This window comes from Ranitomeya imitator, chromosome 7 (assembly GCF_032444005.1).
Source record: "Ranitomeya imitator isolate aRanImi1 chromosome 7, aRanImi1.pri, whole genome shotgun sequence".
Taxonomy (NCBI): Eukaryota; Metazoa; Chordata; class Amphibia; order Anura; family Dendrobatidae; genus Ranitomeya; species Ranitomeya imitator.
The window spans coordinates 201,275,056-201,300,948 of NC_091288.1; the positions used below are offsets into that span (position 1 = coordinate 201,275,056).

At 39.8% G+C, this 25,893-nt stretch overlaps 1 protein-coding gene across 3 annotated transcripts; it reads left to right on the forward strand.

Annotated features, from left to right (window-relative positions):
• Positions 1-1,223: 1,223 nt before the first annotated feature.
• On the forward strand, positions 1,224-24,292 carry SCNN1G (sodium channel epithelial 1 subunit gamma). Of its 3 annotated transcripts, none has more exons than XM_069734352.1 (13): positions 1,224-1,367; positions 6,947-7,276; positions 15,681-15,981; positions 17,359-17,552; positions 19,340-19,443; positions 19,700-19,863; positions 20,969-21,067; positions 21,173-21,290; positions 21,540-21,618; positions 22,168-22,225; positions 22,550-22,611; positions 23,420-23,495; positions 23,765-24,292. In XM_069734352.1, the coding sequence occupies exons 2-13, from the start codon at positions 6,954-6,956 to the stop codon at positions 24,149-24,151; spliced, it is 1,965 nt and encodes a 654-aa protein (XP_069590453.1). In that variant the 5' UTR covers positions 1,224-1,367; positions 6,947-6,953; the 3' UTR covers positions 24,152-24,292. The 3 variants fall into 3 exon arrangements, with proteins under 3 accessions (XP_069590453.1, XP_069590452.1, XP_069590455.1); XM_069734351.1 differs by lacking the exon at positions 1,224-1,367 and adding an exon at positions 5,222-5,360; XM_069734354.1 differs by lacking the exon at positions 1,224-1,367 and adding an exon at positions 5,346-5,459.
• Positions 24,293-25,893: the final 1,601 nt, after the last annotated feature.

The window sequence follows — 25,893 nt, forward strand, 5'->3', positions numbered from 1 at the left end:
GTTAAATGTTCATTTTTTCCTTCCATGTTGCTTCTGCTGCTGTGAAGCACCTGAAGGGTTAATAAACTTCTTGAATGTGGTTATGAGTACCTTGAGGGGTGCAGTTTTTAGAATGGTGTCACTTTTGGGTGTTTTCAGCCAAATAGACCCCTCAAACTGACTTCAAATGTGAGGTGGTCCCTAAAAAAAATGGTTTTGTAAATTTCGTTGTAAAAATGACAAATCGCTGGTCGAATTTTAACCCTTATAACTTCCTAACAAAAAAAAATTTTGTTTCCAAAATTGTGCTGATGTAAAGTAAACATGTGGGAAATGTTATTTATTAACTATTTTGTGTCACATATCTCTCTGGTTTAACAGAATAAAAATTCAAAATGTGAAAATTGCGAAATTTTCAAAATTTTCGCCAAATTTCCGTGTTTATCACAAATAAATGCAGAATTTATTGACCTAAATTTACCACTAACATGAAGCCCAATATGTCACGAAAAAACAATCTCAGAACCGCTAGGATCCGTTGAAGCGTTCCTGAGTTATTACCTCATAAAGGGACACTGGTCAGAATTGCAAAAAACGGCAAGGTCTTTAAGGTCAAAATAGGCTGGGTCTTGAAGGGGTTAAAAAAACACAGTTTATTCAGTAAAAAATAAGCCCCATACAGTTGAGTCTATGGTGAAAAAAAGTTATTGTATTTGGGGGGAAAAAAAATAAAACTTGATGTGGCTCCAAGGTGATAATTGGGAAAAACATGCACATATTAAGTATCCCCCGAATATGTATGTATATATAGTAATTTTGTTAGTGACGGTAAAATAGTTCTACTTTTTATTATTCTGGATTATCCCTGTAAGGAACTCATGGATTGCCAAGGCTGATGGGGACCCCATAATAGGGGAGACCTCGGAGCACTTGCTGTATATTATAGGGCCATTGATGGCAGAGAGACACGTCGATCCTCGTTCTGAGAGATTAACCATTTCTTTTTTGTTGACGCTGTCGTCTCTTCTCTCTCGGTGTCCTTAGTTTTCCAATGAAGCAGATTTTCCACCACTAAAAAGAAAAATGTCAATTCCATATTTCTCTCATTAGGAGGCGCTACAGGGCTGCCATCAGCTCTTGTGTCTGAGTGATGTGGGAGATCCTGTACTGAGGGATACAAGAGGCAGTGATCCCAGAGATGGAGTCAGCAGGGAGGCAGTACTAGTACCTGGAGCTGCCGAGGAAGAAGCCAGCGATGCGCAGCCTGCGCCTGCACATGGAAAACCCCCAGCACTGAAGGACTAAATTATCCAGGCAGCGACATCTTCCCTGTGCAACTTCACATCACCAGTGCCTTCCACTAATACCGAGACCCCCGGACTATACAGGTGAGATACATCATGTATACACTATGTACCTCTACTACCGAGACCCCGGATTATACAGATCATGTATATACTATATACCACTAATAGTGAGACCCCGGATTATACAGATCATGTATTTACTATATACCACTACTACCGAGACCCCGGATTATACAGATCATGTATATACTATATACCAATAATACCGAGACCCCGGATTATACAGATCTTGCATATACTATATACCACTAATACCGAGACTCCAGATTATACAGATCATGCATATACTATATACCACTAATACAGAGACCCCAGATTATACAGATCATGTATACACTATATACCACTAATACAGAGACCCCGGATTATACAGATCATGCATATACTATATACCACTAATACAGAGACCCCGGACTATACAGTTCATGTATATACTATATACCACTAATACCGAGACCCCAGATTATACAGATCATGTATATACTATATACCAATAATACCGAGACCCCAGATTATACAGATCATGTATATACTATATACCACTAATACCGAGACCACGGATTATACAGATCATGTATACACTATATACCACTAATACCGAGACCCCGGATTATACAGATTATGTATATACTATATACCACAAATACTGGCATCCCGGACTATACAGATGATGTATATACTATATACCACTAATACCGAGACCCCGGATTATACAGATCATGTATACACTGTATACCACTAATACTGAGACCCCGGATTATACAGATTATGTATATACTATATACCAATAATACCGAGACCCCGGATTATACAGATCATGTATATACTATATACCACTAGTACCGAGACCCCGGATTATACAGATCATGTATATACTGTATACCACTAATACAGAGACCCCAGATTATACAGATCATGTATATACTATATACCACTAATACTGAGACCCCAGATTATACAGATCATGTATATACTATATACCACTAATACCGAGACCCCGGATTATACAGATCATGTATACACTGTATACCACTAATACTGAGACCCCGGATTATACAGATCATGTATACACTGTATACCACAAATACTGGCATCCCGGACTATACAGATCATGTATATACTATATACCACTAATACCGAGACCCCGGATTATACAGATCATGTATACACTGTATACCACTAATACTGAGACCCCGGATTATACAGATCATGTATATACTATATACCAATAATACCGAGACCCCGGATTATACAGATCATGTATACACTATATACCACAAATACTGGCATCCCGGACTATACAGATCATGTATATACTATATACCACTAATACCGAGACCCCGGATTATACAGATCATGTATACACTATATACCACTAATACCGAGACCCCGGATTATACAGATCATGTATGTTACTATATACCACTAATACCGAGACCCCGGATTATACAGATCATTTATACACTATATACCACTAATACCGAGACCCCGGATTATACAGATCATGTATACACTATATACCACTAATACCGAGACCCCGGATTATACAGATCATGTATATACTATATACCACAAATACTGACATCCCGGACTATACAGATCATGTATATACTATATACCACAAATACTGACATCCCGGACTATACAGATCATGTATATACTATATACCACTAATACCGAGACCTTGGATTATACAGATCATATATATACTATATACCACTAATACCGAGACCCCGGATTATACAGATCATGTATACACTATATACCACTAATACTGAGACCTCGGATTATACAGATCATGTATACACTATATACCACTAATACCGAGACCCCGGATTATACAGATCATGTATACACTATATACCACTAATAATGAGACCCCGGATTATACAGATCATGTATATACTATATACCACAAATACAGAGACCCCGGATTATACAGATCATGTATACACTATATACCACTAATACCGAGACCTTGGATTATACAGATCATATATATACTATATACCACTAATACCGAGACCCCGGATTATACAGATCATGTATACACTATATACCACTAATACTGAGACCTCGGATTATACAGATCATGTATACACTATATACCACTAATACCGAGACCCCAGATTATACAGATCATGTATACACTATATACCACAAATACAGAGACCCCGGATTATACAGATCATGTATACACTATATACCACTAATACCGAGACCCCGGATTATACAGATCATGTATATACTATATACCACTAATACTGAGACCCCGGATTATACAGATCATGTATATACTATATACCACTAATACCGAGACCCCGGATTATACAGATCATGTATACACTATATACCACTAATAATGAGACCCCGGATTATACAGATCATGTATATACTATATACCACAAATGCAGAGACCCCGGATTATGCAGATCATGTATATACTATATACCACAAATACAGAGACCTACAGAGACCCCGGATTATACAGATCATGTATATACTATATACCACAAATACAGAGACCCCGGATTATACAGATCATGTATACACTATATACCACTAATACCGAGACCCCGGATTATACAGATCATGTATATACTATATACCACAAATACCGAGACCCCGGATTATACAGATCATGTATACACTATATTCCACTAATACCGAGACCCCGGATTATACAGATCATGTATATACTATATACCACTAATACCGAGACCCCGGATTATACAGATCATGTATATACTATATACCACTAATACTGAGACCCCGGATTATACAGATCATGTATACACTATATACCACTAATACCGAGACCCCGGATTATACAGATCATGTATACACTGTATACCACTAATACCGTGACCCCGGACTATACAGATCATGTATATACTATATACCACAAATACAGAGACCCCGGATTATACAGATCATGTATATACTATATACCACAAATACTGACATCCCGGACTATACAGATCATGTATATACTATATACCACAAATACTGAGACCCCGGATTATACAGATCATGTATACACTGTATACCACTAATACCGAGACCCCGGACTACAGCCAGGCCACAACCAAGGAAATAAGGCAGCACTGCAAAATAATGTAAAAATCTAGTGGTTTATTCCCTTTATGCACAGTAATGTTTTAGTCCCCGGCAGTGGGAAGGTCCTAGTGCCAAGAGCTCAAACAATGCTTTTTATATTTTTGCACATAGTTTTTGGATTGGAGCTTCATATCCTGATTTCTTTCTATCTCTCTATCTATCTATCTATCTATCTATCTATCTATCTATCTATCTATCTATCTATCTATCTATCTATCTATCTATCTATCTATCTGTCCTGTATACTGAATACTTTGTGGATAAAATGCATATACTTGTGTTCTTGGATAGATCAGTGATGGAGGTCCCCTTTACAAGAGCTGTATCTGGGCCTCCTCTTATAGTTCCTTGTAAAGCCTGTGTTATTTCCCAGTTATTGTGATCTATAAAGTGTATTATCTTCTGTGCAATCGAAGGACCCTGCCCTTAGGATCACAGTGGTCCCCTAACCTCTCGGACCCCTGCGCAGCGGCACCAGTGGACGTGGTGTGACGTGGCCCCTGGCTGTGATCCCGTTCACCAGTCTCATGATGGCTGTGTCTGTGGCACATGTGCTGCACACGCTCGTCCTATAATGATTGCCCCCAGGAGAATAGTGAGGACATCACAGGTCCTCCCCAATGTTCCCTCCTGCCGCATCTCATCACCGCCCTGGAATCCGGCGTCTCATGCTACCGGGATATGAATAGCTCAGGTGACTTTATGGAGTTCACATCTGTATAACTCCCATCGGCCAGACTGGCTCTACCTGTCAGGGGATCTAGTCTTTTCTGCTTCAGACCAGACCCGGCCAGGTGTATAGACAAGAACATTCAGTTCAGAGCGGCAGGATCTTTATGAGAGCAGAGGGTGAGATAGAGGTCCTGCTCACAGTCAGCATCCAGATCCCTCCAGGTGAGGACTGTCTATCGGCTGGGTGGCCGCAACATATCCCCCCTCCTCTGTACCCTAATATTGGAGGTCTAAGGATTTGTGATTTATTACATATTTTCTGTAGGTTTATTCTTTATGTAACTTATGCACTTAGCTTAGTTTTTTATGTTGCAATTTTGCCTGTGCGGGATGAGGTTTAGGAAGCTGGGATATGTGATGCTATTCGGCGAGGCATCCACATTGGTGGCCCCTTGTGCTTCATGGTCAGCAAAATCGATTGTCAATTTATTCTGTAGTTTCCTTTATCAATGCCGGGATCTCCATTGTGAGGACTGTCATACAGCTCCGCAAACCTCAGCTTACAGGACCCTTGTCTACGGATACTGGGGGGTTCTACTGCTAGTTGCTTTATTATGTGGTGCAAGGAATTAATGTGCAACTAGTGAATGGATAAATGGATGGATAAAATAGATATATAGCTAGATAATCGCTAGATAATAAATAGATACATGGAAGTATAGATAGATAAATAATAGATAGTAGATAGATAGATAATCGATAGATAATAGATACATGGAAGTATAGATAGATAGAAGGATAGCTAGATAATAGATATAATAGATAGATGATAGATAGATAGATAGATGGATAATAGATGGATAGATAATAGATAGATAATAGATTATAGATAGATAATATATAGATTGAAAGATAGATAATAGAAAGATAGATAATAGATAGCTAGATAGATAATAAATACATACATGGAAGGATAGATAGATAGGATAGCTAGATAATAGATATAATAGATAATAGATAGATAATAGAAAGATAGATAATAGATAGATAGATGACAGATATATAATAGACAGATAATAGACAGATAATAGATAGATAGATAGATAGATAGATAGATAGATAGATAGATAGATGATAGCAGGTATATCAGACTTACGGTAAATCCTAAACCAGGCATAGACCGGAGCTCCTGACTTCTAGGACTGAGCCTCGTGCGTTTGCTTTCATCAGATTGGATTGAATGATTTTCTGATCTTATTAGATAGAATTGTACTTTTTTTTCACCTTTTTATTGGGAATCTATACAAACCTTTGCACAATACAGATTGTTCTACCATTTTATTGGACTATCGTCTCGCCCTTTACATCATATTATCCGGCATCTCCTTCCGTAATTCACAATGCGGAACGTTCCTCGGACACAGGGAACTATCTAACATCAGATCTGCTTACAATTAGACGGCTGTTTGTATCGAGCAAGAATATAAGGACAATACTGTTCTATGTGAAAAGTCCTAAACGCTGGAAGTTTGTAATGATTCATCCTCTTTTTTTACCTGCAGTCCTATGTAAGATAACATCCCTCTATTATTTATTGACCCACTGGTACATTTTGCTCTGTTTCATCAGTCATCATTGCTGCCAGACTTGATGATTGAAAGGGATCTACGTGTGTCTAAGTGTGTACTTTATACAAGTGAAACTAAGATCTGCCAGGTCTCGTATATTAGGAGTCCTGCCTGCCCAGAAGGGTTCTCTTTGCACGGCTCTGCACTCTATTGAAGTATCTTGTGTCTTGCATGTTCCAGATTCATCATGTCTAACGGCCCTAAGAAGAAACTTACCCAGAAGTTGAAGAAGACCCTACCTGTGACGGGTCCCCAAGCTCCAACTTTGTATGAGTTGATGCAATGGTACTGCCTGACCACCAACACTCACGGCTGCCGGAGGATAGTAGTGTCCAAGGGTCGCCTACGGAGATGGATCTGGATTGTCCTCACCTTGATCGCGGTGGCTCTGATTTTTTGGCAGTGCTCCTTATTGCTTATGTCCTATTACACCGTGAGTGTGTCCATCACTGCGAACTTCCAGAAATTGACATTTCCAGCCGTCACCATCTGCAACATGAACCCATACAAGTAAGAAAATTGGGGTCACCTTCACTCTAGGGGTGGGCAGATTTTAAAGAGTAGCTAAGCTTTTTTATCATTTAATTATCTTCCAGGGTTTGGAAAGTAATGAATATTTATAATATACATCATCGCCTTATTCTTCTTTCCTCTCTCCAAACACTATGTTGTGTCATTGCTCACTTCATGATCCTTTAGAAGCTTCTTTTAACTGCCTATCAGAAAAAATCTGTCCACTATATTCCAATTAACAGAGTAAAGGAATGACTCTGTTTCATCATCTCTTCTGCTCCTAACCAAACTACTAAGAGGCAAATTCCCACACACAAGCTGTTTGGCTATAGTGTATAGATCTTTGATGAGCAGCGGTTGAAAGCAGCTTCTAAAGGAGAAAACGACACAAAACAAGGTAATAAAATGTTACAAAAATGTATACCTTTGCAATGTCTTTGGAATAGTTAAATAAAAAATAGTTTCTACTAGTAGTGATAATCTTGAAAATTTAGTGGCGACTATTGTTGACCTAATGGCCCAATCAGTGGCATACATAGGAGTGAGGACCCCATGCAAAAAAAGCCTTCAGGGTTTGTTGCAAGGGACCCATGACCACTACATGGTTTGCTTCTGTGATAAGTGGACCCTTTGTTGCACCCTTACAATAGTCCAGGAAGCTAAGATATGAGGAGCTGTTTGATGGAGCCCTCGGTGTAAAGCCGATTTGGCTGTCACTCTGCCTAAGACATTAAAATGGCATTTTCTAGAGAAAACAGTCTTTAATGATAAATATACTTCTTTGAAAACCTTAAAGGGGTCTTCCGTTTATTCTTCCTATTTGTTACCCAGAACCGAGAGTGACTACAAGAGGCATGTCTCACTCTGGAGGACATGGTGTGTCAGTGTATTATACAAACAATCCATAGATCCTAAGTAGAAATCTGTAGTACTGCATTTCCCCTGCAGGGGCGCTGCAGTAGAGGATAACACTTTCTAATAGTTTTTGTAGCTGATTACAGTGAATCACTTGTGGGGTCTCCGCAGTATGACACCTTGTGATTAGCTTCTTTTCAGGCAATCTTTCTAAAAAGAAGGGAACATTCAATTTGGACAACCCATTTAAGTGTTTAAGTGACTACTTTTGGCTCAAGACACTATATATATATATATATATGTATTGTCCTATTTATTAGATTATACATATGGTAATTGTTACATGCTTACTTACAGCAAGCAGTCATTTTATGCAGAAGGTGCAGTTTTATATGTAGGGTGGTGCGAGCTGTCACCCATGATAATACACTATTTATCCTGTACGTGGATTTGGGGATTTTTCAGATCTGGAACATAAATTCACATTAATTCTGTATTCTCTGTACTGCCGAGCTTACAACAGTGACATGAACAGAAGGAGGTGATTTCGGCTGAGTAAGGTCACAAGGATGTGAGCGTGGGCAAGATCCCAAACTCCAGCAAAGTCCTGAGTATCTGCGCCCGACTGCTCCCGCCATAGTGGGATTGTCAGGAGTTCTTATAGGGTTTTTAATTTTTTTATGTCCCTGTAAAAGCACAAACTTTACAATTTAGTTATTAATGTAAATCCTCACTGCCCTCAAGGACAGAAGGGTTTGTGACTCTATAGTTTTGCTGTCTGGTTTGCTGGATCCGATCAGCTATAATCCCCCTGTGCTCCCACATTTCCCACCAGCAGTGCAAGCATGCCAAGCTGTCAATCATCATACAAGCATGCCAACCTGTCAATCACCATGCAGTATGCCAAGCTGTCAATCATCATGCAAGCATGCCAAGCTGTCAATCATCATGCAAGCATGCAAAGCTGTCAATCATCATGCAAACATGCTATGCTGTCAATCATCATGCAAGCATGCTATGCTGTCAGTCATCATGCAAGCATGCCAAGCTGTCAATCATCATGCAAGCATGCAAAGCTAGTAATCATCATTCAAGCATGCTATGCTGTCAATCATCATACAAGCATGCCAAACTGTCAATCATGCAGGCATGCCAAGCTATCAATCATCATGCAAGCATGCCAGGCTGTCAATCATCATACAAGCATGCCAAGCTGTCAATCATCATGCAAGCATGCCAGGCTGTCAATCATCATACAAGCATGCCAAACTGTCAATCATCATGCAAGCATGCCAAGCTATCAATCATCAGATTGATCTTAAGAAACCCACTAGGATTTGTGCACATGTTTAGCATTTGCAGCATATTTTTTTGCTGCAAAAGTCAGTCTTTTTCCAACATTTTCTTGCATTTTTGCATGCAGTTTTAATGAGTTTTTAATTTCATTTTTATTCCCTTAAATTTGAATGGGCGAAATATGCAGCAAAAGTGCTGAAAGATAAGACAAACTGCAGATCTGAAAAAACATGTTGAAGGTTCAAATTTCTAAGGCAGAAAGAATCAGCATGTGCATTGGGATGTCAGATATTTCATTCACTTTTCTGGGACTGTAAAACTTGTAAAAATCTTGGCAAAAATGCAATGTGTGAGCGCTTACTGTCATGTTTTTGCTCCCCTTTTTTTATGGAGCCCTTGTAGAGAGCCCAGTTTGCCCACTACTACATTTGGAGGGTGAACTTGTCCTGGCCGTTTTCTCCTTAGTACTAAGTAGCCACCGGATTAGGGGAACCTTGCCACTATGCACAGCCATCTATAGATTTGGAATCAGGTGAAACTATGGTGGATGCAGAGGCTGCAGTCGCTCTCGGAATGTAGGGACTAGGGCGAACCTAAAGGTCTCCTTGACCGATATGGTAAGAATCCATGATAATTGGTGGATTTCTTGTAGATTTTGGCATTGGAGGCTTCGAGTTACGCCACTGTCCAGCATCCTTTCTTCTTTTTTTCTTCCTTTTGCTCGAAGGATCTGAGCCTGACCCCACCGGTCCTGGCCTTCGGAGTGAACTTCATGGATGTGAAATATATGTTTATCCTTTCCAAACAATGTAACACATTCTTCAACTGGACACTTAAGAAACACAAGTGAGCCGGTTTTATGGTCTGTTACATAAACATGTGCACATAGAAGGCCAGCACTCGTAGGCGGAGGACAACTAATCAGCTATGTCTGCACCCCGGATGCCAACCTGGTGCGAAACGAGCGTGGTGGGTAGATGCAAATTGGGAGTCACCTTTTAGACCTTTGGGCACTGCTAGATATATTTTGACCCCAATTATTAATATCAGATGTCAGACTAAACCCTAGATATATTCGCACCCCAAATCCCTTATATTAGTATTTTTTTCTGAGCTCTCTATTTTTCTTGCAACTGAATTAAAACAAAATTAAAGGGGGTTATCTCAAATTCTTAAATGGTTAAAATTGCAAACTTTTTATAAAAAAAAAAACATTGCAATTTTACCTTTTGTAAAAATCTTGTCTCTGCTCTCAAAATCGAAGGGATTTTTAATTCTATAGTTTACTGCTTGTTGCCTAGGTTACCCGCCACCGTTGAAGTTTGAGTAGCAGATTACCTAGGTAAGGAGTGGTGCAAGCGGCGCTCTAAAACTGCCCGGATTACACAGTTCGGACTTGCAGTGCAGCCATGCCGCCGGTCTAAACTGACATTTTTCAGGAGCGCACTGCCACCATCCAGGATGTCGGGAGGAAGAGGAGCAGTGCGCTTTTAAAGAATGATCATGAGCAAACTCCTTTAATCATCAGGGCTAAAAAAATGTGACTACTCGTGGTAAAATCATTTAATTTGACACGTCATCAGCACAGTGAGAGGAGGAGAGAGGGCATGGTCACTCTCACTATGAGAAAGCTGTAAAGAAATGTTTAGTGACCCTGTGACAGTAAAATGAGTCCTTGATGCGCTAATATGGCAGAGAGGAAGTAGAAAGCTACTTTCTGTTTCAGGAAATGAAGGCTGGAGGAGTCAGCTGAGTTTACGAGGCTGCAGACAGTGGCTACCTTCTTGGCTGGTCTCATGTTTGGCTTCTGATGCACTTGGACGATTCTTATAGTATAAATATAGAGGAAAAAAAAAAGAAAGAACAAAATAATCTGCTTTTAAATAAATAATTGTTATCTAGTGCAGCGATTATGACTTTGGAGTATAATTGTTTGCTTGTGAAAGCAATGAATCATCACCATATGTGATCTCACATGGTGTCCAGACACGTTTACTGATCGCACTTCTCCAGAAGCAACTTCAGCAATTACAGAGACATCACATACGTTGGTTCGAGACCTGCCCGAAAGCGGGCATTGGCACCATAGTAATTGAAAGTGGATAAAGCATCAATGTGAACAAGGACATGAATAATATGCAGATAAGGAATATAGCTGCTCTGGGACTTATGAGAGCAGGGGACTTCATTCTAGACTCCCATCGACATCAGGGAAGAGGCGCAAGCAGCAGAATAGTGAGCGCAGCTCCGGAGTGTAAAACAGGATGTAACTCAGGATCAGTAATGTATGTACACAGTGACTGCACCAGCAGAATAGTGAGTGCAGCACTGGGGTATAATACAGGATGTAACTCAGGATCAGTAATGTAATGTATGTACACAGTGACTGCACCAGCAGAATAGTGAGTGCAGCTCTGGAGTATAATACAGGATGTAACTCAGGATCAGTAATGTAATGTATGTACACAGTGACTGCAGCAGCAGAATAGTGAGTGCAGCTCTGGGGTATAATACAGGATGTAACTCAGGATCAGTAATGTAATGTATGTACACAGTGCCTGCACCAGCAGAATAGTGAGTGCAGCTCTGGAGTATAATACAAGATGTAACTCAGGATCAGTAATGTAATGTATGTACACAGTGACTGCACCAGCAGAATAGTGAGTGCAGCTCTGGGGTATAATACAGGATGTAACTCAGGATCAGTAATGTAATGTATGTACACAGTGACTGCACCAGCAGAATAGTGAGTGCAGCTCTGGAGTATAACACAGGATGTAACTCAGGATCAGTAATGTAATGTATGTACACAGTGCCTGCACCAGCAGAATAGTGAGTGCAGCTCTGGAGTATAATACAGGATGTAACTCAGGATCAGTAATGTAATGTATGTACACAGTGACTGCACCAGCAGAATAGTGAGTGCAGCTCTGGGGCATAATACAGGATGTAACTCAGGATCAGTAATGTAATGTATGTACACAGTGACTGCACCAGCAGAATAGTGAGTGCAGCTCTGGAGTGTAATACAGGATGTAGCTCAGGATCGGTAATGTAATGTATGTACACAGTGATTGCACCAGCAGAATAGTGACTGCTGCTCTGGGGTATAATACAGGATGTAACTTAGGATCAGTAATGTAATGTATGTACACAGTGACTGCACCAGCAGAATAGTGAGTGCAGCTCTGGAGTATAATACAGGATGTAACTCAGGATCAGTAATGTAATGTATGTACACAGTGACTGCACCAGCAGAATAGTGAGTGCAGCTCTGGAGTGTAATACAGGACGTAGCTCAGGATCGGTAATGTAATGTATGTACACAGTGACTGCACCAGCAGAATAGTGAGTGCTGCTCTGGGGTATAATACAGGATGTAACTCAGGATCAGTAATGTATGTACACAGTGACTGCACCAGCAGAATAGTGAGTGCAGCTCTGGGGTATAATACAGGATGTAACTCAGGATCAGTAATGCAATGTATGTACACAGTGACTGCACCAGCAGAATAGTGAGTGCAGCTCTGGAGTATAATACAGGATGTAACTGAGGATCAGTAATGTAATGTATGTGCACAGTGACTGCACCAGCAGAATAGTGAGTGCAGCTCTGGAGTGTAATACAGTATGTAACTCAGGATCAGTAATGTAATGTATGTACACAGTGACTGCACCAGCAGAATAGCGAGTGCAGCTCTGGGGTATAATACAGGATGTAACTCAGGATCAGTAATGTATGTACTCAGTGACTGCACCAGCAGAATAGTGAGTGCAGCTCTGGGGTATAACACAGGAGGTAACTCAGGATCAGTAATGTAATATCTGTACACAGTGACTGCACCAGCAGAATAGTGAGCGCAGCTCTGGAGTATAATACAGGATGTAACTCAGGATCAGTAATGTAATGTATGTACACAGTGACTGCACCAGCAGAATAGTGAGTGCAGCTCTGGAGTATAATACAGGATGTAACTCAGGATCAGTAATGTATGTACACAGTGACTGCACCAGCAGAATGGTGAGTGCAGCTCTGGAGTGTAATACAGGATGTAACTCAAGATCAGTAATGTAATGTATGTACACAGTGACTGCACCAGCAGAATAGTGAGTGCAGCTCTGGAGTATAATACAGGAGGTAACTCAGGATCAGTAATGTAATGTATGTACACAGTGACTGCACCAGCAGAATAGTGAGTGCAGCTCTGGAGTAAATTTAATATCATTAGATAAGCTACAGAGGTGGATATACCCTTTAAAAGTTAGGATGTGCAAGGATGCTATGGACCTGTGAGTATGAGCACGTTTAGTTTTATACTTTTGACCCCTAATCTGTTAATGCTTTGTTTCTCTCTTGTTACTCTGTACATCCCAGCTATAACATGAGCAGATATACTGGACATTACATGACTGCTAGTGGCTCTATGTTTTGCTCCCAGCCTAGCGCACATAAGAGTTTACAGTTTATCATCAGTTGTTGCCGTCTGTTCCTTGCAGACATGCTAGAAACACATCAGATTATTGTAAGTGCTGTATGTAATCCGCAGCTATAGAGGAGAAGAAGGAATGCATTGTTCATGTTTCTATGGCCTCGGGCTATTGTATGACATAATACCCTGGAACAACTTCTTCGGTCCTTTAACCTATGAGGAGTTTTACCCAATGATCATATGAAGTTAGAGACATAAATCCTATACAGTGGTTTTTTTTTGTAATTTTAACCTTAGAGGAATCTTAAAGGGGATCTCTGTGAAATCTAGAACTTGCAAAGTAGAGATGAAAAATGGCATGTGTGCAAAGTGTGGTCCATTGCGTAGAGAAACTAAAGCAATTGTGATTGGGGTCGATTGTGACTTGTAGGATCGCTACTTCCAAAAGGGGGCACTATAGAGTTCAAGTCTCTTTTTCTCTGAAGAGGCAACTTGCATAGTAAACAATTGTGGTTTCTGTATTTGCTGGTTCTGAAGACCTGGACGGGATCATGAGTCTATATGACACGGTTCAGGTCGCCATCAGTCAGCACGTTAGATGATGGCATGTCGTGAACGGATCAATATATGTTGCGTTCACCACTGTCCTGTTAAGTGATGCAAACAACAACATCACCAAGCGGCGCAAAATCCAGTGCTTGTGTGACAGATCTGAAAACTGGCGCATGCGCAGAGTGTCCGGCAATCAATATTCATTTGCGGATGCGCCAGTTCCGGAGGTTAATTTAGGATCAGCAAATGCGTGCCAACACTTTTTGCATGTGTCAGTTTTCAGCTCTGTGACAAAGAGAAGGACGTATCCTGTCCGGGTCAATTAGTGCCAAGTCCGCCACTGGACTATAATTTGACATGAATGGTGCAATAGCATCTTCCACAGGCTACATCAAAGCCAGCCCTTATGTGGAGAGCTGAAACTGTGTTTACTGAGAAATCAATTTTAAGTCTGCGCATGCGCCAGGATTAGGACATGTGCACTAACACTTTGCCTAGATGATGATTTTCAGCTCTTCGTCAATCAACAAACCAGAAAAGGACATATTGTGTCAAGATCAATTAACGACAAGTCCAGCACTGGCCTGTAGATTGACATGAGTGGTGCAGACAGTGTAATCCCCAAGAAACACCAAATCAAGTATTTGCGTTTGAGAGCTGAAAACTTGCGAATGTGTTTGCAGATAAAGCAATTTTTGGTCTGGACATGCGCCAGTGATGATAAGTTCAGGATTAGGACATGCATACTTGTACGTTGTCTAGATGATGGCTTTCAGCAGACCAAAGAAGGACATTTTGTGCCCAGGTCAATTAATGTCAAGTCCGTCACTGGCCTGTTGATTGACATGAATGTTGTAATCCATGGGCTCCACCAAATTAAGCACTGGTGCATGCGCAATGTGTTTGCAGAGAAATCAATTCTTGGTCTGCGCATGCGCCAATCCCGATAGGTTCTTGATAAGGACATGCATACCAACACTCTGCCTAGATGATAATTTCCAGCTCTATGTCAATCAATGGACCAATAGTGGTCTACATGTAGATTAATAAGGACACTTGGATGATCCAGACACTTTAGCGTTTGTTTATGGCTCCGGACTGGTTTTTTTTGTAAGGTATCAGGTAATGGATATAACTTACACAACAGTATATTGAAGAATCTTGCGGTTGACAGGTCGTGCTCGGAGCTGTAGTTTCACAACATCTGGAGAACATTGCCGAAGGCTGATTGCACTAGAGTTGAATGCAATATTTGTCTTATTTTGCAGGTATAGTACAATCAAACATTATGTGGCCGGTTTGGAAGCGGACACCATCAAAGCGCTCAAGGACATCTATGGATATTCAGAACCTACAAGTCGCCGGCGTAGAGATGTAGAAACACAACAAGAAGTCCCTGAAGAGGAGAATAGTTATCTCAAAAAGATTCAGTTGTTCGAAGTGAAAAGTGTAAATGGCAACGAGATCGAAGCCGAGGAGATTCCCACACGGAAAAGGAGCAGAATGGCCGCCAGAGTGGTGGAAAGGAACACGGACATCGCTACTGATAACATTGTGGGCTACAAGTTGGTAAGTAACCCAGACCCTCGTGGCTTCTTCTTAGGCTACAGTATATGCACACAAGAGTTTTTCTAGTTTTTGGACTAGAAACTGAGGTTTGTGTTTAGAGAAGGATCTGGAGAAGTTCCTACTTCTTAAAAAAAACTCTACACATACCCTCACGCTATCTAAGACCAGTTTCAAACACAGGAAATTTGTGGCCTGAAGATGGACTTGTATAAGTCTACGAGGCTGCTGAGTTCCCTTTCAGTGACCCATATCCAACCTTGAATGACATATTAATGACACCGGCCTAAGGCTATGTGCACATTGAGCTTTTTAAGGGTCTTTTGGAGCAAATTCCTTTCCATTATTCTCCTCAAAAACTCTTCCATTTCATTTCTACCCATTTTGATGTCAATATGAGGAGGGGTTCTTTTACTTTCTTTTTTACTGTTTTTGGAGTGGAAACTCTCCAAATTTCAAAACTCCTCAAAAACGTTGAGCTTCTGATCTGAAAACTGAGTAAAAAGACTTTGAGCGCACATAGCCTTTGGAAGCTCTACAATAAAAGAAAACCTCTTCCATCCCCCTCTGAATAAAGAGTGTTTCCTAAAGTAGTTTGCCATGAAAAATTCATAGTTTTTGAACCTATCAAAAAACTCCACGCGTCCACAGCCTTTGAATTATTTTTTACCAAGACATTTGACTAATGGCTGAAATGACTATACAGATCTATAGTACGGCACCCATAGAATACTATGATCCCAAATAATTCATAGGCCATAAGTGTAAAGTCACAGACACTTTGAGGAATTCTGATAAAATGCTTTAAGGGTCTGGTCAATATGATCCTACACGGACTGTGCACATGGTGCATTAAAGGGTACCATGGAACTTTAATTTATTATTGATATTTATTGATCTTTGTATTAGAAATGAGGGGATCAGACAACAGATACCTTCACTGATCAGCTAATTAAAGGAGCTCTGCACATCTATCATTGCTTACCCAGATTTGTAACTGCTGATATTGGGGACTTCTAATAAGAAGAGTCATCAGTAGTAAAGTCTCCTAACCTAATTAAGGCCATACCGAAATCTTTACACTTTTTGGCAATTTTCATTTTCCTTTGGTACAACGGTAGGTGTAAAGCATAGAAATCAGAAAAGTATGAACCAGAAAGGGGTGCTAAAAATGTGAACGGACAATTCAAAGTTTTTGAATGAAGTTCATCACCTAGAATAATTGATAACATAGATATAGGTAATAAATAAAGTTAATGAGATCGAGGTTCTCAGAGGCAATGGTTTCACCTTATTCTAGTCTTGATAAGTTTTCGTCAATTTTTCGGTTCTTGGTTTCCGATATATTGTTACTGACATTTTCACCTTTTCTTCTAACAGTGCGACCCCAAAAACAACACCGACTGCACCATATTTACTTTTAGTTCTGCCATCAGCGCCATCCAGGAGTGGTACCGGCTACACTATATGAACATCCTGGCGACAATACCAATGGACGAGAAGATTAAGATGAGTTACTCCGCCAATGAGCTACTGATCAACTGCTTTTTTGATGGCAAACAATGTGACGCACGGTTAGTTCTGGTTTATCATACTGTTATAGTACAGTCGTAACTTCCTTAGGGCATGTGGGCTGTCACATGGACACTCCTATCTCCAGCTTGATCACATTATTTCCTTGTGTTCTTCTCCATGTATGCAAAGAACCCAAAGATTCGTAGTTGGGAATGGTGGAATGTCCTATATTAACCTTGATATTTGATGCTGGTTCCTCCAGAGGGAGAGATGCTCCTTGTGTAGCCATTCTCCAATCTGATTGATCTGACAGTTTGAGAAAGCTCCAGCCCATTAATGATGGCTTTTAGCCCCTTTAAGATCATATGGACCATCTACATAGTGTAGAGCATCCGTGATGAAAGGAAAAATAATCTTTTTTTTGCAGTCTGCCCAGACATTAATCACTCACCAGCTCAGCATTAAGATATTTCATATAACAACAGTATGTAAATTTCCAGATAATTCCATGTATTGTCATGTAGACAATGCCGGATATAGATTTCACTGTAGGCACGAGCCAATTAATCTAACCTTACTCGTGATAATTGATGGACGGACGGAAGTGAAGGCATCTTTGACATGTCAATATGTTCTATAATGAGCCTACGGCGATAACAGCCTTCTCCTGGTGTCCATAAAGGTCTAAAGTTATGTTCTGTTCACACAGAGTTATTCCACAAGCTTCAGGAAAAATCTCCTTCTTGGGTGGAGTTTTTGGAGGAGTTTTTCTTTTTTCCAAACAGTTCCGGAATCGTTTTTTCCCCTTGAGCATTGCTTTACAGGCTTTTGATTGGACAGTGACTAATGTGGAAAGCTTTCTACTAGACGTTTTTTAAAACCTCATAAAGAAAAACTTAAAAGACGCTAAAAAAACGCCGCAAAGTGGATCTGTCTTAAAAAATTAACAGATTTTTTTTAAGCATTTTTGAGTAGGATTTTGGAACGATGCAGATCCCATTATCTCCCTGTGAACATAGCTGAACTCTAAGGTTGGAGAACGTTTTCCATACTGGCAATACTAATATAAGGGCCAGGGTAACTCTACTGTATAGTAAAGGGGCATCTAAGTTGAAGAATGAAGCATGTGAGAGGGTGATCGCACCAGGAATGCATACTACTGGGTTTAAAACTACAAAATTAAGGGTTTGTCTCATTTGGAAAACCCATTTCCAGGTACCCTATAAGAAAATAGAGGGAGTCCCCTTTTCAGGATCAATGGTGACATTCTGGAGGTCCTATGCTGCATTACACACTCTCATAAAGTTGAGTTGAATAGCCATGGTGTGATGCTTCATTTACAAAAAAAAATACAGCGTATCGCCTGGGGTTCTAGTAGAGGAACTTTCTGTGATCAGCTTATTGTAAAAGCACCCTTCTAACATGGAGGGAGTTCCAAAGTGGATGAGACCCCTAAATTTCCATGATAGTCAAATGATATCCAATGTCTTGAAATACAGCCGTACTGCAAGATGTGGGTCTTTGGTTTGTTTAAATGAAAGGCGTCCATATACTTTTAATAGCTGTCATTTCAATGACCGTGTTCCTTCTCACCCCTCCATACACATGTATGCTCAGGGTGACCGAGCATGCATGTATTTTCAAAAAGTCGAGGGGAGAAAGGTTCTGCCGGACTCTTCTGATGTCATTATAACTCTTCTTTAATATTGAAATTCAACATGTATGTTCCTTCTTTTCTCCAACAGCAACTGTTGGGGAAGAGTCAGGAGGCCCCCATACAGATCAGATACGGTTTGGTCAATACATGTTCAATGTCTCCATAAGACCATATTCTTTCCCATTGCAGGAACTTCACCCTATTCCACCATTCTCTATATGGCAACTGCTACACCTTCAATGATGCCAAGCAGGAGCCATTGTTGGAGTCCTCCATGGGTGGTGCTGAGGCTGGTAAGATGTCTTCAGTTGATGCATATGTTTTCTACCTTACATTCATGGCCAAAAGTTTTGAGACTGACAAATTTTTTTTTTTTTTTTTACAAAGCATTCTTGCCTAATATGTCTGAAAGACTGAAAAACAGATGCAGGAAAGTTTTTTAAAATCAAAATGTATGCCGATCTCCAAACTTTTGGCCTGGACTGTATCTACAATTTGTTATATATTTACCGTATATATAATAACATTTTTGTCACTCTGTGTCCTTAGGGCTGAAGTTGATCATCTACATTGATGAAGAGGAATACAACCCATTCTTGGTCACCGCAGCCGGTGCTAAGATATTAGTGCATGATCAAAACGACTTTCCATTTATCGAAGAATCGGGGACAGAACTCGAGACGGCGATGGAAACTTCTATTGGGATGCAACTGGTAAGTGATGAAAGAATGATAGAGTGTTTTTTGTCATCATGGAATTCAAGAAAGGAGTTATGGTAGTGAAATGGAGGAGAATGACCAAATGCCCAAATAGCATGTCCTCTGCCACACTTGCCAACAGTCCCAAATTTGCCATAATATCTCAGACAAATTTAGTATTATCTCACACAATTAGGGAAAGGTTTTCACAAACTCTGCTCACAGGTGGTTAGTTCTGAGTTGGTGCAAATCGGTTCACAGGACCCAGTCTGTCGGCCACATCAGTAATTTGTGGCCACTTGATAAGAGCCCCGAGAACCTCCCCTTCCCTGTCGTCATCTGTGGCTCTTGTAATAAGCCGGCCTGGTGCGATGACGTCACCCCAGACCGGCTAATCAAAAGAGGAGCCGCGGATTCTGTCAGGTAAGGGATGGTTCACGGGGCTCTCATCAAGTGGCCACAAACTGCTAATGTGGCCAATGGACCAGTGAATAAATTTGCACCAACTTTAGCTGGAGTTTTTCTTGGCCAGGGTGGGGATAAAACGTCCTGAAATTGCCATCATCAATGTTGGTAACAATGCTGTTACTTATGCCCACAGCACAGAAAGTTACCCGGTCTGCCCTCGGCGACATTGGTGTCTCCTGAAAAAAGTTGTTTGGGGGGTTGACATAGCGGAAAGATATTGAAATATTCCAAGGTTACTGGGCATCGGTTGGGCATAAGAGATATTTCCCCCCTGGGAATTCCTTTTCCCAAGATATGCCCTTTTTTAAAGGGGTTGTCTCACCCCACTTATTGTGGTCTCCTCAACCTCATGATGCAGCAACTTCCGTTCTCTCTACGGCAAGTAAACAGCGAAACAGATATGACCAGTGTCTAATTCTAAGCCCTGACATTACTGTCCGTATCTCCAGGCAATGCACACCCAATGTCGTTCACCCCTCACACCCCTGAGGGGAAGTAACTTTAAATTTAGCATAAATTAGGATGAGTCAGTGATGTGAGTCCGGTCTGTCAGGAAGTTCTGGATTATATAGGCAAGAAGATTAGAAATAATTTGGAGAAAATATCGATGAGTAATTAATGAGTGTAATGTGATATTTTATTGTTATCCCAGACAAATTCTTCAAAGTTATCCAGTCCGTACAGCGACTGCACCATCGATGGAAGCGATGTCCCTGTTGACAACCTGTATGACAAGAAGTATACCTTCCAGGTAAAATATGGATGAAAACTAGACATAATTTATATAACTGTATTAAAATATACATCACTGTCTGTGTCCAAGATTTAACTTTGCCTTTGTTCGTCCTTTTTGCAGATCTGTCTGTATTCGTGTTTCCAAAAAGAGATGGTGAAGACCTGCGGGTGTGCCCACTATGACCAGCCACTGCCCGAGGGAGCAAAATACTGCAATTATGATGAATTCCCAAGTTGGAGTAAGTTCCACTTTTAACATTTAATGTATTTTTTAAAATTATTTCTGACATCTCTCTGAGACTCTGGGTATGCGTGTCTTTCTACACAGTAAACCAGAAGGCTCACGATGAAGCAATCTAAATTTCTGAGACTGTTAGAAACTGAATATATATAATATTAGTTTTTTGTAAATCATTATTCTCTTTTTCTAAAACCGACTGATTTATTGATCATTTATTTATCTTTGTATTCTTATACTGTTTTTCCAGTTTATTGTTACTTCAAACTACATAAACAGTTTGTCCAGGAAGATCTGGGATGTCAGCATACTTGTCGAGAGTCATGCAGGTGAGATTACAGGAAAAGTTAGCCGTGTTTCAGTTCTATCTATTTCATCACAGTGACATCTCTGACTGCCATTCCCATAGAGGTGGCTAACAAGCTTTCATAAGTTTCAGTTTTTTTAAAGGAACATTTTAAGAAAAAACGGTGCACTATGTTATAAATATATTGGAACCTAAGGGGCGGAACATGGAACAGAGATTCACCAATCAGAGGCTCCTTGTGTCATGCTCCACCCCTCAGGATCTCATTGAGGCACAACACAGTGTTTTAATTGTTTTCACAGGGATCCTTTAATCAGCTATAAGTTTAAATTGGTATCAGGAACTACATTTTGACTCTGAGGTGTCTTAACTCTCAGCAATTATCAAGAACAATCGCAAGGCTCCATCTGACCTTGCCAGTTTGCTTCTTGATCCCTTTCACCTCCCCCAGTACTTCTCTAGTTACTGTTCCTCTTTTGTTCTTCTAAAGCCATATTTTGTTGTGGGACTTTTGTAAATTGTGTGTTATATGCGGATATAAGCAGCACATATATTTTTCTTTTCTTTTCAGTTTTAAAGAATGGACATTTACAAGAAGTGTGGCTAAGTGGCCCTCATTAAGTGCCGAGGTAAGACGATCGTGGCTCCTTGAGAATCGATGATATTCCTCTGAGAGCTAAATGTACTGTAGATACTCACCATTATTTTACCTTAAAAGACCGGTCAACTCTCCTAAAATATTTGTTTTAGTAAATACTTTTGCATTCCTCATGAAATATCAATTTTGGAACATCTTCTATTACAGCTCCATAATACAGTCAGCTATAAAATAATTAGGGAAGTCAGGATTTGCATAATTGGTCCTTTGTCTATAAATAAGTAAAATGAGTCTTAATGTAGACAAATCACCCTTACTATTCTCACTACTTTATTATTTTTGTCTTTTCCATCAGGAGTGGACACTGCGAGTTCTGTCCTGGGAACTGGGGAAAAAAATAAATAAAAACCTGACTAAGTAAGTAGTTCCAGGTACCTTACAAACCAGAAAATGCAATCTAAGTTCAATAGATCATCTTTTTTTTTGGAGTACGTATACTGAAAAAACGTAATTTCCCCTGCGGTGGCGCTGTAGAGAAATTGAACATTTGCTGTCATATTGTTGGATTCATATATAATAACTGTTCTAATGCTGTGGTTGCAATAATTACTCATTAAATTAATTGCCCAGAGACAAAATTGTTGAATTTTATAATCCATCTTTATTGAGAAGGCTAGAAAAAAAAAAAACTATTGACATAAACAGCGAAGTACCTAATATATGTATGTGATAGGAATAGATATGTGTAACCTTCTTACTTTTCATTTGGCACATTAACTCCCAATGATCAGCTACGATCTCTGTTAATATCTAGATATAAGCGTTCAATTTTCCTACCCCTGGAAAATGAAGTATTACACATTGGACATTCAAATAAGTAAGCTGTAGAACAAAGCTGGTCCTCCAGAGTGATTCCCTAAACACAGAATTACCATTTGTAGTTATATAAAATAAATTACAATAGAGCAAAAATATTTGCAGGACCCTAGTCCAAAGGCCACATTGGTAATCCACGGCCGCCAAAACATAGCCTTGCAAAATTCCTTCTACCTGTCAGCATACCTGGCACCTCCTCTGATTAATAGGCTGATCTAAGTACTTGGGCCAAGATCCTGCAAAAGTTTTTGCTCAACTATAGGACCAGTATTTAATAATATTCAATTGATAGTTCTTGGCACTAAATGTTCACATACTAAACATTCCTCTTCTGTTCTTCCCATTCTAGGAACAATCTAGCAAACCTGGATGTTTTCTACCAAGACTTAAACCTCAGAACCATTGCTGAAAGTCCTGCCTCCAGCGTAAGTCTTCTCTGTTCTCTTACCCTTGGCCAAAGATGTAACTTAAAGCTTTTAGGTCTCAATGCAAAATCAATAACAGGTTCCACATGCACTTGTGTCACTCTTAATAGTTGAGTATTCTCAAGTGGTAGAGAAAGTTTTGGGCCTCTTAGACACCAATTGTTTCTTCTCAAGCTCTGTTACTTTGGAAATATGACATATAACTAGCAATCGCAAGATTCTCAGTTTTAAAAGGGAATGTACTAACTGTCCTTCTTTTCCATGTATAGATTCCAAATCTCCTTGCAAACTTTGGAGGTCAACTGGGCCTTTGGATGAGTTGTTCTATGGTCTGCGTGCTTGAGATCGTAGAGATATTCTTCATTGACTCTTTTTGGGTGGTCTTGCGTCAGAAGGGCCAGAAGTTAGTGAAATGGTGGAAAAAACGCAACGAAGAAGATGACATGGAACAGCAACCTGACACGATGGTTGGCCGTGACAATCCTTGCCTATCGGATGAAGATCCGCCAACATTTAACACTGCTCTACAGCTACCTCATGCGGACCACTGCCAAGTGCCAAGAACACCGCCTCCCTTGTACAAATCTCTACACATACAATCTGATTTCACAGAGCATCCCACAGACTTAGGCGATGAAATAGAAGTACATTTGTGAAGCCAATGTCCTTGTAGACTCATCCAGACTTTTGTTGAGAAGCCATAGTTCAAAAGAGAAAAATAATGTAAAAACTCTCAAAAAGTTGATTGTTTTGGAAACCAAGCCAGTGACATTGAACGCCTTCAAAGACTCCAGACCTGTTTAAATCAATTCCCAGTAGCTAAAGTTTTATATATGGTGCTAGATTGGTATTTACTATGTTCTCTTAGAAGGTCTTCTATCCCTTTACAATGTGCCAGCACTGTGTTGATGGGAAAGTCAACGTTTGTTACTGTAGCTTGGTCGACTGACCACATGTTCTCAAATGATTGTACATTACTATGATTATCTTTGCACATCTAGGTCCTCGGAAGTGATTTCCAGTCAGCAGTCATTGACTGTAAGGTATAAAGTAAGCTATTACTAAATTAAATCCTGCCTTGGCCAACTGGAGCCAATATCAAAATTCTGAAAATAGTTGTAGCATTGTAAATTGTAAAAAAAATGATATGTATGGTATATATATGTATGTGTATATATATATATATATATATATATATATATATATATATATATATATATATATATATATATATTTAAAAACCTGTACGGTAGATGTTATTATTGGACTTGTTAGAATTTTTTAAGCATTGTCTATGATGTAAATTGAGCGTTTTCTACTATAGCATCACTTACATCCTGACAAAAGCTTTTTTCCAAAAAGATCATTTGAAAAAACTCTGTATGGATCAGCCATGTTGATAGTGCTGAGAATCAAGGTCTTAGGAACGGCATTTACGATCTTCCAATTTGATTGAATCTGTGTTTTCCCAGTGTGACATGGCGGCCCGATGCTTTTTGTACAGTCCAAGATCATTCCCAGTATGGATGGTGGAAAAAAAACAAAAAGTTTACTGCCAATTTGAGAAGGAAAATCATGTTGATCTCATGAATGTATGAAGTTTCTCCAGGCTTCAAACGGGAATCCAAAGTCAACGCCTCCTTGCCTGGTTTTCATGTTGATCCACCTACCTGTTGAATGGACTAATACATGTTATATCAATGAAAAAAAAACTTGTGTTTTTTTTTTACAATCAATTACTATGAAATGGTAACTGAAGATCATCTTACACCTCTTTCACTGTGTTCCATCTACCTGACTAGAGTTTCAAATAATCCTGAACACTTTTAGCGACTGCCGAATAATTATTGTTTTATATTTTACGGTTGTCGATTATTCTATAGGACAATTGTGCTGTGCACATAATGCTGCTATGTACTAAAATTATTGGCCTGTTCTATGGCCGCAGAAGAAGGGGTCAATCAATATGTTCTTTAATGATGTAAGTACCTTTCAGGGTACCGAAAAATGAATGTACTCCATGTTTCACAACGCACAGAGTTACGGTAGAGCTCACACACATGTATGGGGTCTATATGTTTATGATGCTGTATTTAACATGGATTGATGTGAATATTTTTTTTAAATAAAATATTGTGAAGAAACATGAGTGCTTTATTAAGAATTAACCATTTCAGGAAATTGGATACTTGGCAAACCGTCTTGATTGAGTTGGGTGGAAACATGGTAGCTAATGGTAAATTAACTGAATGTGTCCTGTGTTAATGATGTCTAAGCTTTAGGCATTAAGCCCGGTTAAGGACCAAATTTGAGTCCCTCAAAACATGGCAAGTTGACCACCAAAGATAAAGGATTTGGGTACATCAAGGTCATCATCAAAGCATGACCAGTTGGGGTT